This window comes from Annulohypoxylon truncatum (genome assembly GCF_022578515.1).
Source record: "Annulohypoxylon truncatum strain CBS 140777 unplaced genomic scaffold F4807scaffold_36, whole genome shotgun sequence".
NCBI lineage: Eukaryota > Fungi > Ascomycota > Sordariomycetes > Xylariales > Hypoxylaceae > Annulohypoxylon > Annulohypoxylon truncatum.
In genome coordinates, this window is record NW_025953822.1 from 229,934 (window position 1) to 248,004 (window position 18,071).

The 18,071-nt window shown below is 47.5% G+C and overlaps 4 protein-coding genes across 4 annotated transcripts; 1 reads left to right on the forward strand and 3 right to left on the reverse strand.

The window, feature by feature from the left end:
- Positions 1–1,285: 1,285 nt before the first annotated feature.
- On the reverse strand, positions 1,286–4,116 carry F4807DRAFT_440163 (uncharacterized protein). Its single transcript, XM_047999277.1, has 2 exons — positions 3,520–4,116; positions 1,286–3,455 (listed from the first exon to the last, which is right to left on the reverse strand). The coding sequence occupies exons 1-2, from the start codon at positions 3,910–3,912 to the stop codon at positions 1,896–1,898; spliced, it is 1,953 nt and encodes a 650-aa protein (XP_047850698.1). The 5' UTR covers positions 3,913–4,116; the 3' UTR covers positions 1,286–1,895.
- A 119-nt stretch (positions 4,117–4,235) lies between these two features.
- F4807DRAFT_440165 (uncharacterized protein) lies at positions 4,236–6,039 on the reverse strand. Its single transcript, XM_047999278.1, has 2 exons — positions 5,539–6,039; positions 4,236–5,457 (listed from the first exon to the last, which is right to left on the reverse strand). Exons 1-2 carry the CDS (start codon positions 5,587–5,589, stop codon positions 4,969–4,971), a joined length of 540 nt encoding a protein of 179 aa, XP_047850699.1. The 5' UTR covers positions 5,590–6,039; the 3' UTR covers positions 4,236–4,968.
- Positions 6,040–6,644: 605 nt separating this feature from the next.
- Positions 6,645–7,192, forward strand: F4807DRAFT_240046 (uncharacterized protein). The gene has a single exon (XM_047994273.1). The coding sequence runs from the start codon at positions 6,698–6,700 to the stop codon at positions 7,046–7,048; it is 351 nt and encodes a 116-aa protein (XP_047850700.1). The 5' UTR covers positions 6,645–6,697; the 3' UTR covers positions 7,049–7,192.
- Positions 7,193–14,855: 7,663 nt separating this feature from the next.
- On the reverse strand, positions 14,856–17,836 carry F4807DRAFT_240114 (DUF1212-domain-containing protein). The gene is made up of 3 exons (XM_047994274.1): positions 15,776–17,836; positions 15,184–15,719; positions 14,856–15,127 (listed from the first exon to the last, which is right to left on the reverse strand). Exons 1-3 carry the CDS (start codon positions 17,490–17,492, stop codon positions 14,972–14,974), a joined length of 2,409 nt encoding a protein of 802 aa, XP_047850701.1. The 5' UTR covers positions 17,493–17,836; the 3' UTR covers positions 14,856–14,971.
- Positions 17,837–18,071: the final 235 nt, after the last annotated feature.

Sequence of the window (18,071 nt, forward strand, 5' to 3'; positions counted from 1 at the left end):
CAATATCTAGGAGATGGTTTGTCGACATAGATATGGAAACGGAAACGTGAAAGGCGTCATGCGATTGTATGGAAGGTGTTATTTGAATGCAACGCAGCAACAACAGGTATTTGGAGAGTCAGTACCTAGGGAATGACGACGAGGCGAAAAGGACATGCATGGGATTGACGAGGCTTGTATCATAGGACTTGCATGTACCATGACATTAAATAAACCTTGAAAAAAAGACATTTTAAATCTTATACCTACCTTACCACCAACCTGTTAGAATCAGAGCTGACTTTGAACAGACAAGATATCTCCTAAGGATGGGCAAGTAGAATTACTTCACCTAGATAAAAACTCGCAACTGATTAGAAGAGGAAAAGAGTTATGGCACTTGAGCTATCGACTGCTTTTAAATGGTCTCTTATGATTGGTCCCTGGGTGCTATAAGCGGTCGATCTTCAACTCCGGATATTTCCAACCACTCACGATTCAAGGAACACGAATACGAAATCTATAAGCAGATTATGTTTACAGCATCTTTATATCTACATGTCAATCCAGGGGTGTAATATCTACCTACTGTGTCAGTATAAACTCGGATTGCCTACGCAGACATCTTCGCCCCGCTTGCCGAAGTCTCATTTGCCGGGACTCCGTACGCCCATCACCCGGTCATTGGTATCGTGAACGGTGTGCAATATCGAGGATTTATCCCTTTTCTCCCTTTTCAGTCTATCTCGAAGCAAGAACTTAACACCTCCTCAAGCCGACCAAATCATTACTCCCTAGGCGTACGTCCTCCTTCAGCCCCCTTATCCTCAGAACCTCTCCCTAAAGGAAAGGCAAAGAGATTGCTAATTCCAGGCCTTGGAAGAGACGGGTGCCGATTCCACGGGCGGAAGTTAGGGCTCGCCCGACATAGAAAAAAGGTGGCAACTTTAGAGGTTGAAGCTTTTGCGTACCTGTTTAGATTAGAAGATTACATGCCCATCAATAATGGATCGTTACCGTTTTGTTGGCGGGTAAGTTTGTTGCTTAGTAGCTAGATTATAGCAGAGACAAAAAGGAGACCGTCCATTCCATATCTCAGATCTGGAAATCCTCTCTTGACTGAACTAAAGCTGGGATTCAAAGCTGAACCGACGTCCCCAGCATTACAAACCTCTCATATAAAGCAAATCAGATTGGCTAGTGTAATACGCAGATTTCATGAACTCGGATGTCATGGCAATCGCAAATAAACATCTCGCGATATCTGTGCAGATACTGAATATGCACATAATTCATCTACGCTTTGCTATCCCCACATCTCACTCACACCACAAGCGAAATAAAACAATAGGAGTAATAATAGTAATTTTCCGTTACGATCGGTAACCTCACTACCTAGTGTAGCAAGTATGTAACCTCCCTAGTCAAACAAACCTTCCCCCAACTCCGCCAGTCATCCCCGTCGTAAGCTGAAGGTATACAAGGAAAAAAAAGGGAAAACGTCAACGCAGCGCGATGCGAGAGGGTAAAGGGGTAATAGGTAGAAAGGTCTGAGAAAATCCAACGCCTCATTCCATGTCATTTCATCACCGATTCCCGTCCTCCCCCCTTTCCCTCCCTCCTTGCCTCCCTCCTTTCCTTTCCTAAAAAAAGGGGGAAAGGTAATCGAAAAAACGAGCGATAAAAGAAAAAGAAGAATGAAAACGCCGATGGAAATGCAATCGTTCTGGGTATGGTATCTGAACGCCTGAGCCCCTTTCCTCGGCGCCGAAGCATAAAAGGGCCTTTTGCGAATATTCATCTCACCCATTCCATTAGGTAGTCCATCAGATATTAGGTTGTCGAATCCTACCTCTCTTTAGAAGTTGGTAGAACCAGACGAGCAACAAGTAAAGTAAACGGGATATTAAGTCCCATCACGCAGACCGTCCCTTCCGGCCCCCAGGCGCACTAAGATCCCTCCTCTCGCCCGCCCCCTTGACCATCTGCTTCTTGGGCGTGGCGAGCCCCTGCGCCGCGCTCCTGGCCCGGCCGCGCCTCTCCTTGATCATCGCCAGCGCCTGCTCGCGCGTCATCGTCGGCGTCAGCGCCGGGTTGTTCACGTCGAAGGACGGCGGCTCGCTGCTGCTGCTGCGGTAGCTGTTGGTGCTGTGGCTGCCGCGGTAGTTGTCCTCGCGCACGGGGACCGTCGTCGTCTTCGTCACCGTGAAGAACGCGGCCGAGGTGTGCGGCCGGATGGCGTCGTGTTCCGCCGCCGTCATCTGCGCTTGAGCGTCTGCCTCTGTCTCTGCCTCTGCCTCTGCCTCGGGCTCCGGGTCCGAGCGTGTAGCCTCTTCCTCGTCTTGTTCGAGGTCGGCGTGGCGTGCGATGGGAATAGTCGGGATTTTCATGGGCATGCATTGGGAGTCGCCTTCATGAGGCGCGTTGAGGAGGGAGAGGAGGGAAGTGCGCTCCTGCGCTAACAGGGCGAATGTCGGGGGCTCGACAGAGGGAGTCCGGCAATAGCGAGGGGGATCCGGTTGAGAGTCTACGGGCGTAGGCGGCTCAGGTATAGACTCGACGGTTTTTCCCATCGCCTCGAGCTCTTGTTGCGAGACAGTCCTGAAAATGCCCTCCGATGGCACAAATATCGTGCTCCGTCTAGGTCCCTTCGGTAGCTTGATCTCAGGTTCCTCCCGCGGCGTGGTGCTTTCCTCAGGAGGTTCTATTATTTCTGGCTGAGAGGGCTCTGATTGACGCTCTTGCTCCTGGTCTGGGTGCTCGGCTTGTGTAGGAGTACGCTGCTCTGAAGAACCGGCCTCCTGGCCTAAGATCATAAGATCGGCTGGGTCCATAACCGCGATCGACTTAGGCCGTTCTTGACGGATCGATGATCGGGCGCTTCTCCGCGGGCGAGGGGTCTTGGAGCAGGAGCAGCATCGTAGCTCGCACTCGGCCTTCACGAATTCGAGATGCTCTTGAGCACGGTCGGCTCTCTGCTTCTCCCATTGCCATAAGCGGGTCAGCTCTTCTATTTCAGCCTCGCTCGCGGCGGAGGAGAGGATGTCGACGGCCGACAAAGAAACTCTTTCCTTCTTAGGAGAGGCGAACTCGCTATCCGGGTCCTCGGGGGGTAGTGGTAGGCGGCCCTCTGCGGCGATTCTGGCAATCTCCTCGCTCTTGGCAGCGGCCTTGTATGCGTCACGTTCTTGCTCGACGAACGCGATGCGCTCGAGAGCCTTCTCTAACTGCTCTTGCATGTTGGCAAGTTGGTAGCGCGATTGGAATGCTTCCTGTTCTCTAGCTTTGCTAAGTTCCTTCTCTCTTGCTAAGGACTCCTCTATGGACTTAGAAGCGGCTTTGACGACTTTTAGCTCCTCTTGTAACTTTACGATGGCCGACTGCGTCTTGAATAATTCTTTACGCGCTTGGCGTACTTCTTTCTCCCATATGGCCTTGCTGTGTTGTAATGTTTCTTTCGCTTGGCCGTATTTCTCCTTCAAAGACATTGTTAGTAAACCGGACTCATATTAGTCAACATCCTAGTTATATTGTACTCACCATGACATCTTCAAGTCTTTCGCCCACTTTACGCTCTCTGGCACGGCTTTCCTCTATCTGCTTGCGTAGTGATCGAGCCTCGTCCCGATAGCGCCGCATCTCGGCTTCTGCTTCTTCACGGCCTAGCATAGCCCGTTTTAGAGCCGCGTCAGCAGTCTTCCGCTCGAGCTGTCTGGACATAGATGCCGCGCCCGCGGGGCCGTTATGCGTCATGTTGTTGAATTGACGGATCTTGTCATGCACGTCGCTGTCACGTTGGTGGTCGGATCGCGCAGAAGCGACCGAGGCAGGATCGCGCTGCTGGTTGGCTCGGTCGGAGGATATTGGTTGAAGTGGCGTAGCGCTACCTGGTGGTGAGCCTGGTAGGCCAGACGAGTGGTCGCCGTCAATCATTTGTTTTCTGCCTTGCAATTGAGAAAGTGTAGCTTGGATTGTATACGGGCAGGAGTGTGACTAATATTATAACTGTCAGCAATATGAAGCCTGTGCAACTTCCAGCATTCAATTGTGAAGTGTCTCAAAAGTTCTTGAGGTTATTGTATGGTAATGCGGCAAATTATGGATAGTGGAGGCGATAGAAGTAACTTTAGAAATTCGATGATAGGCGGGTTAGTGTGTTTATCTTGACATAAGCACCGTTGCCAGGTCAATGTCATGGCCGACCACGTGATTCTTTTTTCAGTTGGCGTACCCGCTAAATATTTCCGTTCCACAGCCGTTGTCACCTGCACCTGCCGGTTGCAAAGAATAATCTTGCGATTACGTAAAGATGCTATTTTCTTTTCATTTACAGAATACAGCAGATAAGTAGGTAATTATTCACGACTCGGAGCTGGGCGAACTTAATCCATTTGGTATCAGCTTTTCATTGCTGACTCTATTTACTCACTTAATTCAAGTCGATTCACTGGTTCCTTTTAGTCGACTACCAAATATGAGACCTACTGATGATAAAATAGCATAGCACAATGGGAAACAAACGTAACAGAATCGAAATCTAGTTTCTTCTCATACAGGTCATTAATTACGCGCGACTCGGCCTAATCAACTTTGCCAGCGTCCCTTTCCATTCCGTACGTATACACTCTCGTCTTCCTCCCTACGAAATTTATCAACAGTTTGACTGTGTCAAAGGTTATGATCGGAAGTTAACCGGATGATCGAATCGAATTTTCACCTCCTCGAGTAGATATGCTCACGGAACGTAAAACTCCTTTTCCTTGCGCCAGGATGCGAAGCGAAAGTGAATGCCTAGAGACTAGGCCCATATGCCCTCATGATACACCCCCATCAAGTTGCCCGACACACAATACCCAGCCCGGATTCCGAAATTTCTGGTTAAAAGGCCAATGAAAGAAAAATGCAGCGTGGTATCAAAAAGAAAGAAAGGAAATATGTGTTGAGAGTTGTCTTTTCATCTCCTTATGCGTCCCCCATTTGGCAGTTGGCCTATTGGGTTGCGTTGTTGCTTGCTTCCTTGGCTTGCACTTTTCTGGCTTTTAAGAAGTCCCCAACCCAGTTGAGTGCTTCGGTGGTGACCACGAGACCGGTCGAGACGAGCGCCTTGCCGGATGTTACCAAGCCTTCACCGCCAACTTTCTTATATTCGGAGCTGTAAACGTCGAAGACATGGTCCTTGGTTTCGTAACCCTTGCGGACGGGAAAGAGGAAGAAGTTCTTGCCATCAGTCCACAATTCGTGAGTCGGTTTCTTGAGGGCGGGTAGGCGTGCATCGATCTTGGACAGGGTATCGTCACCAATGACATCGGCCTTCTTAATGTAGGGCGAGACATATTGGTAAGGCTTCGAGAGGTAAGGGATGACGGGCTTAGCAAAGGTCTTGTAGGCCGAGTCGCTCAGCTCTATCGACTTCTGGCCGTAAGGGTTCCCTTTGAAGTAGGCGATTCCATCGCTAATGACAGGGTATCCTGTGATATGCTATAAAATTGCGATGTTAGCCGGCTCGGCATATCGGGGATCTAAAGTTACAAGGTATAGATAGAAATATCGCAGACTTACCGACAGAGTCGCGGATGAGGGGTGGACTTCGCCGTTTACTTGGGTAGCCATCGCAAGAGTTAAGCAAGGATTAAGTTGTTGATACTTAGATATCAAGAAAGGATGGAATATGAACGGAGGAAACTCAAGAAAGCGCTGTAATGTAGTTGAGTTGTTGGGTACTGATGATGGCTCGGGAATAATAGAAGAGGGGTGAACGAGGAAGCTTGATCAATGCTTTGCTTATTCGTTACAGGATTGGATAGGTAGGGATAGGATGGATGGAATTAGAATGTGAGAGAGATAAAGGGAAATCGTCGGGCTGCTAGGTTGGTTAAGGTTAACAGGTCAGCACTTATTAACTTTAAATACAGGTCTGTTAAAGGCAAAAATGCGGAATGGAAATGTGAAAGAAGGCACGAGGCACAACGACTGCTGCAGGTGAAACCGTCTTCTTATAAAATAACAAATAAGCGGTACAACGCCGTAGTCAGTACATAGCAAGAAGTCAGAAGTCAACCTTGATGAGATTGCGCCAACATTCTTTTTGACATGTGCTTTTGCCTTTCTAGCCCACCTAGCCACCTAGCCCACCTTGCCCACCTTACTGTAGTACCTTCCCTTCCTCTTCCCTTCACACCCGGACTCGATTAGAACAGGTCCTTGGCTTCTTGCTAATCCTATTATGTGCCTGGCGCCATCCTGCGCACGCTGCGCATACAGATCGCGAGGTGCATTAGAGGGGTCGCATTACATCTTCGTCCTGGTCGCAAAAATGACCACCATTCTTCTGGCCCTTATTGACGCATTCCGCGTCCTTCAGTTTGGCCAATGAAGTCACTGAACCCGAGAGCTCCTGATGCGCTGCCCATGCTATAGTGGATCCTCTCTCGCTATCAAGACCTATAAGCCCCACAACAGCTTCGGGTAGCGGTACCTTGATGCCTGCAGTAGATCTACGGGTCGGGTACCTTGGCCCTTTGTACAGTTACACATCGGAGGGGTGATAGCATGTGTCGGCAGGCAGATAGGTACCTACCGAGACAATCACCTACGGACAACATAGAACACCACATACCTTCTCCAGGAACCTATAGCATGTGCCACAACATGTGCCTTGCTGGTATGTGGGATCAGTGTATTGTATTGTGTTATATTACACAGCAGCTAATTGTTTCTTATGTATCACCTGAAGCCTCTAAGATCCCGGTGGGCTATACGAGGGTTGATGGGAGCATTTTTAACCTTGAAGCGCCGAAGTGTCGAAGCGTTTGATCACGTACCATGTACAATGCACATGTACATTTATAGTACGCGTCAAGGCCCATCCATGGATGCTTATTCTTTCTTTTTCTCAGCCTACCAGCGTAGCTGCTGCGCAGTAGAGGCTAGCACCTACCTTCTACACTATCTCTACCCTGGTCTCTGGCATGTGAAAATTCAAATGTCGCGAACCCGCAAACCACGACGAGCACAACGTTCCGTCGCTTCCTGCGTCCTCCGGAAGAAAGAGGCAAGAAGCATTCACTAATGCACTAGAAATTCGGGGCTAGATAGGTAGGTAACCATCAAATCGTTTTTCCTTACCTCTCGTAAATCGCAATCACGATCTTTGATCCTACCTTAGGTATCTACCCGCCTTCGGCTCGCCTATCTAATTGCACTACACCATCCCCTATCCCCTAGCTGCTCGTCCTTTGATCGACAACTCTGGCTCCTTATTCTTGCCCCCCCTTGCACGTCCCGGGTTCTGGAAATACTTATCAGCATGATGTTTCCAGTATTGCACCCTTTGATTTGATGGTTTGCTTGACTTATTATGCTCCTCAGGCTCGAAGTCGGGTTCGAAGGCCACGAAATTCATTCAAGCACAGAGATGGACACGAGCTCAGCTGCATACAGTAAAGCCAAGACTATTCGGATGTTTTTGCATCATGCTATCGTCATACGCGCTTGCCCAACCCTGGCTTTATCTACCAATCTACGAAAGGAAGAGAGACAGCTACGGATCACTCGGCCAATTTAATGACATTCTCCTACTAAGTGAAGCCGCCTACATATCCATCTGCCTATGAAGACGTGTATGTATGTTAGAATACAGGTCAAACCTGCATTCAACACCGCCTTATTTTTGTGTTCGAGACTACGCCTACGATTCGGCAATTGGAAATGATGCACGTCGTCGTCACTTTGACTGGACCGGCAAATCCGTTCACCTTGAATGACCCAACCTGAACCTGTTTCCGGTCTACGGATCGCGAGTTGCACGTGTATTTAAATACCAGCCTGCAGGACCTGCTCTCTTAGGTAATATGCTCGGAGGATCCAGCTTGGGTACGCCAGATGGAGCCTTGGGCTGGGTTCCCGGAGGCATTCGTCTTTTCTAAAGCATTCAAGTAATTTCTTAAATGACTATCAGATTCAAAAGCATCTAACGCGCCGGGCAAAGCGCAGAGTTTTCACCTACTAACTTTCACGTTTGTTTCTAATATCTAATAACCTCGGTCTAAGATGATGGATGAATTCTCATCAGTACACTTGCCACCTGACGTCTAAACTCCTAGGTCCGAGGACCTTACTTGCGAATATCACGACACGATGGGGCCATATTTACTAACTCACAGGGGCCGTCGGGCGAACAAGGAACCCTTAGATACCGGTGAAACATCGAGGTTTATCACGATTCCGAAACCCATGTGCATATATCATGTACCTACCGATGTCGATCCCATGTCCCTTTCACGGACGAGACGGCAGACGGGATATTCAATCATAGGACGATACATAGGATTAGCCCCACCTCATTACACAGCATCCTACGGTCCATACCGCCTTTCACATGTCAAAACCCAGCGAAGTAGGGCTACGTCCACTACGGATCTAAATATTTCACGATCCAGAAAACTTTTAAATTGAATCCATTTTCGTCTCCTTGCCACATTCAGCAAACCTACCTATGCCAAGAGCATGCGGCGATTTCATACCCATGCTGCTGGAACAATCCAAAGAAAAAAAGAATTATGAGCCTAGGCAATTCAGAGCAAGGTCCACATCTATCTATTTTTATTCCACGGTGTATGAATCGCGAACATCGCTAACTCGCCTTCATTTGGAAGAAAAGAGATGCTAAATATTAGCAACATTATCATCAGAGTTGCGCAATTACCCAGGCATCGAGTTTACCGACACACGCTATCTAGCAAACAGTCATCCGTAAATCAGGACTTAACTAATATAGTAAAGCTAGGGATGGCAACTAGGATCAAAGCTCCATGAGTTAGACGACAAGGCCTAGAGTTTGAGGTGTATATATATACCTATACCAGCTCCGAATACCTTCTGTTTTCAGCCGAATTGTCGATATGCAGTTCCTTGCCCCCCGCTCGATTGAAAGCGAAGCAGAATCAATTTCCATCCTCAGCAGCTGAAATAAGGAGACTAAAAGGTTGACAGAAGCTGTGCAATCACAAGGACCTTCAGCTTTTGCTCCAGCACAGCAGAGCGGCGGCATAATCCGATCGTTATCAGAGATGCTGCGTCCTAAAGACATACTTTAGCGCGATCCATACCGTCGGTAAATGTTTACAAACAGGTACTATTGCCAATGAGCTAAGTTTTCATAAATCCACAGCACCTGAATAAATGAGAACATCTAGCAGGGATCCCGGAATTTGATTGGCAGTCACGTCCACCGACCTTCAGTCGGTGTTAAAAATCTCCTGTCGGAATATTTATGTAGGCAAGTTTTTCCAAAAGATAGAATTCTCTTGGGAGTATTCTAGGTTTCACGGCGTCAACTCGACATTATTCCGAGATGGTTGTTCAGTCGCCCTACCTATATTGAGCCTGGCTAGCTGTGTCCGTTGGCGTTCAAAGTAAGACAGCATCGTCTAAATGCAAGATCCAGTTGAGCAATTTAAAGACCGTTGGTGCCACTCTTTTCAATGCAAAAGCATTGATATCTAGGGCTGCCGCTAGCTTAAATCACCCCTCGCTATGAGTGAAGGGGGCAGCAATTCGCTCCTGAAAAGAGAGTCTATGTCGACACCCGTGAGTACCTGTAGACGAGCATCACCCCGTCGTTAAGCTCATGGTAGCAAATAGGTTATGTCCCCTGTCTTCGACCCCGCGATGATAGCATTAACAGCGAGCTCAAGTTGCACGACATGAGACTATCGTGACCCTTCACGCTTTGACTCGTTCGCATCAACGTGTAGTACGTATGCCCAAGAGCACATTTATATCTGCCGTCGTATTTCCATGCGCCACCTTACCTCCCTTCGGTCGAATCTGCAGACGGCGGTGTCGAAAATCAGCGAATCCAGACGCTTGCTGTATTTCATCAGTAGGCTCGATTACATATATCGGTCAACATATTTAGCTCTTGATGGTACGCACCAAAAGCTCTTATGTAAACCTAACAATCCTATGTATATTCATGATCCGTCATCTTCATCGTGAAAATGTAGTCTCTGGCGATCATCTCAAGGTCACTGCCATGTAAGTATCTTCGCTATTTTCAACAATACTCCCATCCAATAAGCCATGAAAATCAGGGAAATGTCACCGTTGCATTCGACTATCTATGAGGCAAGCGCGTCGAATGATAAGCACAGCAGTGGGCATCTCACAGGATCTACTATTGCATATTATAGAACTCAAGGATCAATCAGAGGAGAGTTCGACTTTGGGCTAGCCCCCTATGACGGGCGAACGGCCTAGCGATACGCGGGGTACATGTTCGCGAGACCGGGAACGCCCGCTGTCGAATGTCTTGATATGAGTATAGATAGACTATTACTGAAGAGGAATGCGGAGAGCGATGTCCGATGGAACATGAACGCATATATGGCGGCAAGATACAAAATGGCTATGGGTGGAAGAGACACCGAGGAGAGCGTTCATTGCACGGGAGGGTTTGGGACGTAGATTGCCTATGTACCTGGAATCCCCTCGTTTTACATATAGTGCACCAAACTTCGTAGTATGGCTAGGTACATGCTACTGTTCACTTTGCTTCGATGTATCAGGCATGGCAGCACACCTGCGTCAGTATCCGTAGATATGTCTATGCTGGTTATTATTACCTGATAATACGTCAATATAGAAGACATAGGATCACCAATATGAACAAGGGTTATCTCGGTACTGGCCTACTTGATTGGGCCTGGTAACTACCAACTAACTACCGCATTCACCACTTGTATTTAAGTCACTTGTGCATTCTATCATTATCTAGCATGTTCATGATATGGAGATTCTGCGCAACTGGTTGCCTCGAACAGGACTGAGGGTTACACGTCGATCAAGATGATACCTTAGCTCTGGCTTCTCCTATACCAATGATTCTAATTGGAAACTAGGAGCGCATTTCGGCGCAAACAATACCCCTGAGAGGAAACGCCCAAATATGGTAGCCGGAAGATAAGATACTACAGATATTCAATTTTATGAAGCGTTGTCGTGGACACTCTATATCACCTCAAACTCCGCGGACACCTACCCAAGGCAGTAGCCCGATATCATATTACCAAGTCTTGAGTAGCCCTCGCTTGCTCCCGAGCCTACTCAACAGCGTGCGGCTGATGAAAGTCTCATATCACAGCTGCCCGCAACGACAGGTACCAAGCCACATGAAAGGAAATCTTCCCCCTTTTTAGCCTGAGGCAGGGGGGGCTGCGAATAGATGGGATCGGCGCTAGCGAGATCGGTCTTTGCGCTGATTCCCCCACGGCGCAAGAGGTCTTGGCCGGTGTTGAAAGCCACATTCACTTTGTCGCCCGCCGGTCCTTGATAGAATGAGAATCCAACTGCGACGTTGGAATGCTACCCACATAACCAACGGCAGATGGAAGATTTTATTCCTTTAGAGTCGTAATCCGCGGTATTGCCGACGTTCCAACATATTTTCATTGGAACATACTTCGATACCTATAACTACCTGGCTTCCAGTTGTAGTAGTAGATACCTGCCAGTAACCGTTTAGTTCAGTAAAATACGCTGATATTGAAGACAGTACACCAAAGAGAATGCTCATCGAGAATAGCGATATAGTTTCCCTAGAACTGGAAGCCACCCTTGGTGGCACAATAACCCTGGGTTTGGCCGAGCCGAGGGTTCAATTCCTCGGTCTCGCACTTTTAGAGTTTTTAAAACTTTGCAACGTACAATTGAACCTGTCAACGATAAATTTCTATAGTCGGTAAACTTATGGCCTTCCCCTTTAGACTCGGGACGTGTAGGCGAAGCACGGTTTCGAAGTTGTGACCGAGGTCAATCTCAAAAAGGGGCAAGTTGGTTCTGAGGGTCTAGTGAAGAAGGATGGTGAAGGAGTCACTGTCTAGCCGATAGTATGGCGTTCTGAAAAGTCGCCAGCCGGCAGGTGGGCAAGAGCAAGAGTGTTTCTAGCCGCGAGCCCTGCACGAACTAAATGTAATATGTTGCATATGAGGGCATCCATAGGAGCATCTACACTCATGAGTTCAGGCTACGTGATCGTTAGCTCTGGGTGATAGAGGTTCAAGCTCCTACATTCTCTGTGTAAGGGAGCTTGTCTCTCATTTATCTGACAAGCCTTAGTTTCGTACAATATATGCTCTTATGTAGGTATGAAGTTGGTCGCTTGCAAATGAATTGTGGTGAGAAGATTGACCACCTCGTCGTTTCCTTAGTTGGTGGTCTTGCGACTATCGTCACAATATAAATCATTGAACAAATTGATCGATATTCAGTATTCTCATAAGGATGAAGGTTCTCATTGATATAATAGTACAAGGGCTTGATTTAGATTATACTCGTGGGTAATTCTTAGGCTTTACCTTCTATAGGACTAATACTGATGCTTAAAGAAGTGAATATGAACTAAGCGAACGTTCAGGTAGACAGTGATAAAATCATCTATCCATAGATGAGCTGGTATCTTCATCACTCCCCCTTTCAAGACCTCCCATTGCCACACTTGGACTGGCAACTGGTTTTTATCGTCTATATTGGGGCAACGATAACAACAATAAGTTTCGCAAGCAACACAGCATTTCAACAATTGGTGGTTCTTGGCGACCCGGCCTTTTGTGCAATGTCCTTCGTGCCACGAGGGAAAAGATACCAATTGTAATGGAGGACCAAATCTATGAAGTATTTTCGTAGTAGTTGAGACCTATATACTATAGCTATTTTAATTGGGAAATCTTTGATATAGGGGATAACTTTAATAAAAGCTTAGTATAGGATTCGGAGGGGAAATTCAATAAGGAAATCGAGAGAAATGATAATAAGCGACCCGGAAGTCCGTATTTCTGCTTTGCGAGGTCTTAGGTAACTGTCTGAATTTTCAGACTTTTTACGACTGACCTGTCAACCACAAGCCAGCCCTTTGAAACTAAGTGTCTACCTGTTGATATTCCGAGTACTGCAGGCCCAAACCTGTCGGTTGTTAGGGGACCTCAGATAGAATTAAGCAAATGCTGATATTGCCTAGGTAACTATCATGTGTATCAGGCTAATAAAGACAAGTGTAAACAAGCTGTTCAGGCTTCATTAATTAATATGGCTGATAAGTGGTATCGAAAAAGTCAAGTAACCTAGTGCTTCCAAAATGGTTCGAATGACCCTATCAACTGTTAGAAGTACTCAACCTAGGTAAATAGCATGCCTTGGAGTCTGCCAGAGGTTCGGCTCATCGTTGGAGACTGTGTCGCAGAGTGAGTGAGAGTAGCAGATAGCTCGCCTTTGGTCCGCTTATATGTAATAAAAGATTTTGACTGACGTCTGCCACTTCTCTAGAACCCTTTAAGGCCTTTAAGCTCTTATATATTCGTCGTAAATGTTACACTCGCTGCATCTAACTAATTGCTCTCTAACCACTTACTCTCAGCCCTTGACAGAGTCGGCCTTGATGGACCCGGGAAGCCTGCAGTTAGGAAGGAATACAAATAGTATGCACTCGGATTTGGCCGGAACCATGGAAGACGGAGAGGACTACGAAAAATAGACCTGGCTAATCTCTCAAAACCCCGCTTGATCAACGGGTCTATAGGTATCTAGTATTAAGGAAGAAATAATAAGAAAAAGGCCATTTTTATCCTAGAGAAGACGAAACATGTATAACAAACCACAAATCGGAGTGGTGGCTTTTGAATTAGGAAATTCTGAGACTTGTATATAATATTTTGATTCATTAAGTCGACCTTTCCATATTATTAACTACTAGGTAGGATAGGAAGAGAATGGGAAGAAATCAAGGCCCTTGGTTGTATATCATTACCTACCTAGTTACTTGAATGCCTATCTATGGACATAACAAGGTGCGATCATATACTTCCTGGCTAAGCAGGTACCCATTCTTGTGAAGATAGGTATCTAAGATCAATGCGAAGGACATTGAAGCGTGGCTGTTATTAATCGATAATATTCACATAACATATGAATTATTGTAGTGGTGATTACCTACCTGGTATCAAGCAGTACGATAGGTACCCCCTTCCCCCTTTTCCGGATGTGATTTCAACGTTGTCAAAAAACATAACTCCCGGAGAAAACTCACGTTCATAACTTTTGTGATTCACAAACTATCAATTCGAAATCTTCCTGGATAAGCGTAAAAAGGTTTGTAGTTCGGCCTCGACTGTTATCAATATTATGCGAAAATAAACCGGTAGCCCTTTTCAACCCAATACAGCGGTTTGTGTTGGCACAAGTGAAAAGAAAAAGAAGAAAAAAAAGGGGGGCTAATCGACGACGACAAGACCCGACCTTCTCCTGATCTTAGATATTAGTAATATGTTTCAGGCTATTGTTCCAGTTAATCGCACCCCAAATATTTAGAGAGGTATCTATACCTAGATAATGTGGGTGACTGGGAGTCGAGATTAAGTGTAAGGCAAGGGGGTAATGGTAAGGTTTAGTAGATCTTCGCACGTGGCGTTGAGATGTCTTAGTAGATTACTGCCCGACGCCACATTCATTTAACGTCAAAAGACGGGTAGTACAACTAATGCAAGCCATATCTTACCGGGACCCGAATTCTAACCCAGTAAAGAGCTTAATTTCTTGTCAATGTGGAGGCGGAAGTGGAGGGGATTGGAAGCGATAACCCAAGGTTCATGTAGCAAAATTTGGAGAAGTAGATGTTTGGGTCGTTAATATAATAAAATGTCCTATTTGTGCAAAAAACAGCCTTGACGCCGGCGCATATGCTGTACCTCATATCACATGTCATCACTGAACCTCCGTCGAGGTTCCAAATATCACCCCCGGCCGCAAGGCTATTTTCCTCCTCATTACCTCTATAATATACCTCTATATGCTGTCCAGAGCCATCTAATGCTATCATCTACAGTAGAGTGATGCTTGTTACTCAATACTCGCTTGCTAATCGAAACATTTTGCTTTTGCCGCCACACGAACGCCTAGACCTGAAATCCACAACAGAGAGGAGGGGGGTTGCTGTAGAACTTCAGAGGGTCCATAAGCCACTCCGGCGCTTCCCAAGCGGGTAGACAACCAGCGCGCTTAGAAACAGGCCCACGGTAATACCAATAGCTATTTGGATCATCGAGGCAGCAACATTAAACACAATCGTATCAAGGGGTTGATTATTATCAATCGTGACCTAGTCTAGATATTAGCAGATAGCTCTATGGGGTTAAAGATTTGGGAGTTACTCACGGTGCTGGTGCCATTAACGATCTCCGTTGAGTTGTTCAACTCATTTGCTGTGCTTAACCCACTTAACAGACTTCCTGTTGCCGCTAGGCCACTTGGTACTTGCACGAAGATGGCAGGTAAAAGTGCGGCGGCAGCTACGCCATGCCTTAGCCTCGAATACAGGTTGGCTAGGACCCCAACGGTAAAAGCGCCCAATGTGTTGGCGATTTGAGGGCTGGCAGCAAATTTAGGGCTGCTAAAAAAGTTCACGACGTGACCGGCAAATGCGATCACTACCATTACAGGCATTTGCTTCCATTTTGCCTGATTGACGAAGGCAAGACACATAGTGAAGAGTGGTACAAAAAGAAATCGGTAGTAGGTAGGTATCGGGTTTGAACAGGTCGTCGCCGAGGTAGCCTTAGGATCCATCAAGCCGTAGAGCGCTGTTCCGACCGTGATTCCAAAACCAAGGAATAGCGAGTAGATAATAGCGTAAACCATGCGGATGGAACCGGGGACTAAAGCACGAGATTGAAGTTCGAGAGCGGAACATACTAAGAGAACCATTAGTTGAAGCATACCAAGAACCATCCTAAAACCATATACTTACAGACAAACCAACCGGGGAGAATCAGCGCGATAGAGCTTTGAGCTAGTGACGAGAAGCAAAATAGCGTTCCGCCCCTGATGCTGCCAAAAGCTCTGCTCAGGAAACTCGTTAAAACGGCGGCGGTTATTTCGAAGACATTGTTGTAAAGATCGGATTTCGGTGCTACAATAATCTGCAAGGTCCCAACAAGGCAGCCCAGGAAGAAGCAGATCGGCAGGTCGATTAACTGCCCGTCGAAAGCAAATGGCGCGACCGTTGCGCTTGCTAAGCCGAACACCAAAACCCTGAGCCACGGGTGGAATTTGTCCTTCTCTTCCGTTATTCTTGTTACGGTTTCGATGGCTTCTTCCAGGTCTATCTTGTCGTGAAGAACGAGTTTATATATCTCGTGAACATCTCTGAGTTTTCCAAGATCAATCCCCTGGTTTGTGCGGACGATCTTTACCTCCGTAGTATGGGTTGAACGATCATCGAAAGAGATAATCATGCAGCCGGGTAAGTAAAGGAATTGGCCATCGATCTCAAGAACCCTTGCCGTCATCCTCAGGTACTCCTCGAGACGGTGTGTCGGGGCGCCGAACAACATGAGAGCCTTACACATCTTGATAATGTATTTTTGACGAGTCAATGTTTCCGCGATATGCATAGTGATGCGGATTTCATCTTCCATCCGTGGACGGCCGAAACTCAACATCCGTCCACTAGGGCTTCGTCGATGTTTGGGTCGTTTCGGTCTCGAGCTGGTCGCCGATGGTCCATCCCCGCTAACCCCGGCACTAGCAAGGCGCGCGGATGCTTCCACCAGATTAGCCAGAGTGTCTTGCGAACGATTCTTCTCGTACCATTTCCGTCGATTTGGCGTCGTAGCCCCCGAGGAACCTGGCGTGGTAAATTCACTTCCATGCTCGGACTTCCGGCTGTGCGGGTAGTTAGGAGAGAGCGTCGAATCAGGTGGCTTATATAGCTTTAGGAGATTGGATAGAACACTAGGGCGGTATTCTGACGGAGGCGGTACATAGAGCTCGTGCTTTGGTCCTTCGATCGGTGTAATCTGACCGGAGCTGAGAGCGGTGCTGATCGTCGGTTGGTGATACACTCCGCGATTATTCCTCTGCGTGTGAGATCGAACGAGGTTGTATGCCTCCGTTTTAAGGGCACGATGTTCCGGGGACGTATTCTTCTGCGCATCGGCATTGTTGATATCCGGAACTTGCATGGGAAACTCTTCAAGGGTGATGTTAGGGAATCCCGGGGGCATATCATTGATACCGCCGCTGTTCACCGTCTCAGCTTCCGAGTCTAGAGACGTCCTAGTCGACCCGGGAGCAGACCGGGAGCCCAACAGGGTGGCGGCAACTTGCTGAGCACGTTCCTGAGCCGCATGCGCCGACAACGCCTTCTCGGAAGCGGGATCATCATTATCGACGGATTCGGGAATACTGGTCACTGAGTTATATGAATTCCCACGCAACACCGAAGGCCGGGGCCGCGGTGGAAGCGATGCGCCATCATGGCGTGCTTGTGTCGCCGAGATGCCCGACAAGTCCAGGAAGGACGGGGGCTCGACGCCGGCGATGCTGTTGAAGCGCACACGTCCCTTCTCTTTCCTCGTGCCGGCGGTCAGGTCAGCCGAGGCTGAGGCCGGGCTCTGAGGTTCCTCGGGGGGAGTGGAAGTCGCACTGGCATCATTGCGAGGCGACCCCGGGGCTTTGTCCATGTCGACCAAGATTGGTGACGGGTGGAATGGTAGAACGAATGACTTGGCGTTGAAAGGGGGTGTTAAAAAGGCTAACTGGCTAACTGGCTAACGGGCAGTGCAAAGCGTTATCCACCGGACGTTGTCAACGCTGCCGACGAAGCACGGTTTAAGGTAACCGGTCCTAGCGAAACTCTACGTTTTATCCAATGCGTACGTACGGCCGTATAAGCTTACGGGCGAAGAAAGGGTGATAGGCTAATAAGTATGTATTTTTTTTCGTATAACTTTAGTAACGTCAACGGTTCTTTTTGGGTCAGGCTAGAACGGAGAAACTGGATCGATGAAATCGGGTATTGGGATATTTCGATTGCAAGTCCCTGTCTTGTACAATCGAAAAGGTACTAAGGTTAAGAAGGTGGTCAAGGTGCTACGACAACGACAATAACAACGACAACAACGACGAAGAGAAACGAATGGTAAGGGACGATGATGGGACAAAGAACATTGAAGGAATCGAAGCGCAAGCTTGGGGGCTTGGGAGTGAGGACTTGGGACTTGGGTATTTTAGGATTGTGATTACGACAAAAGGGTGTTGCT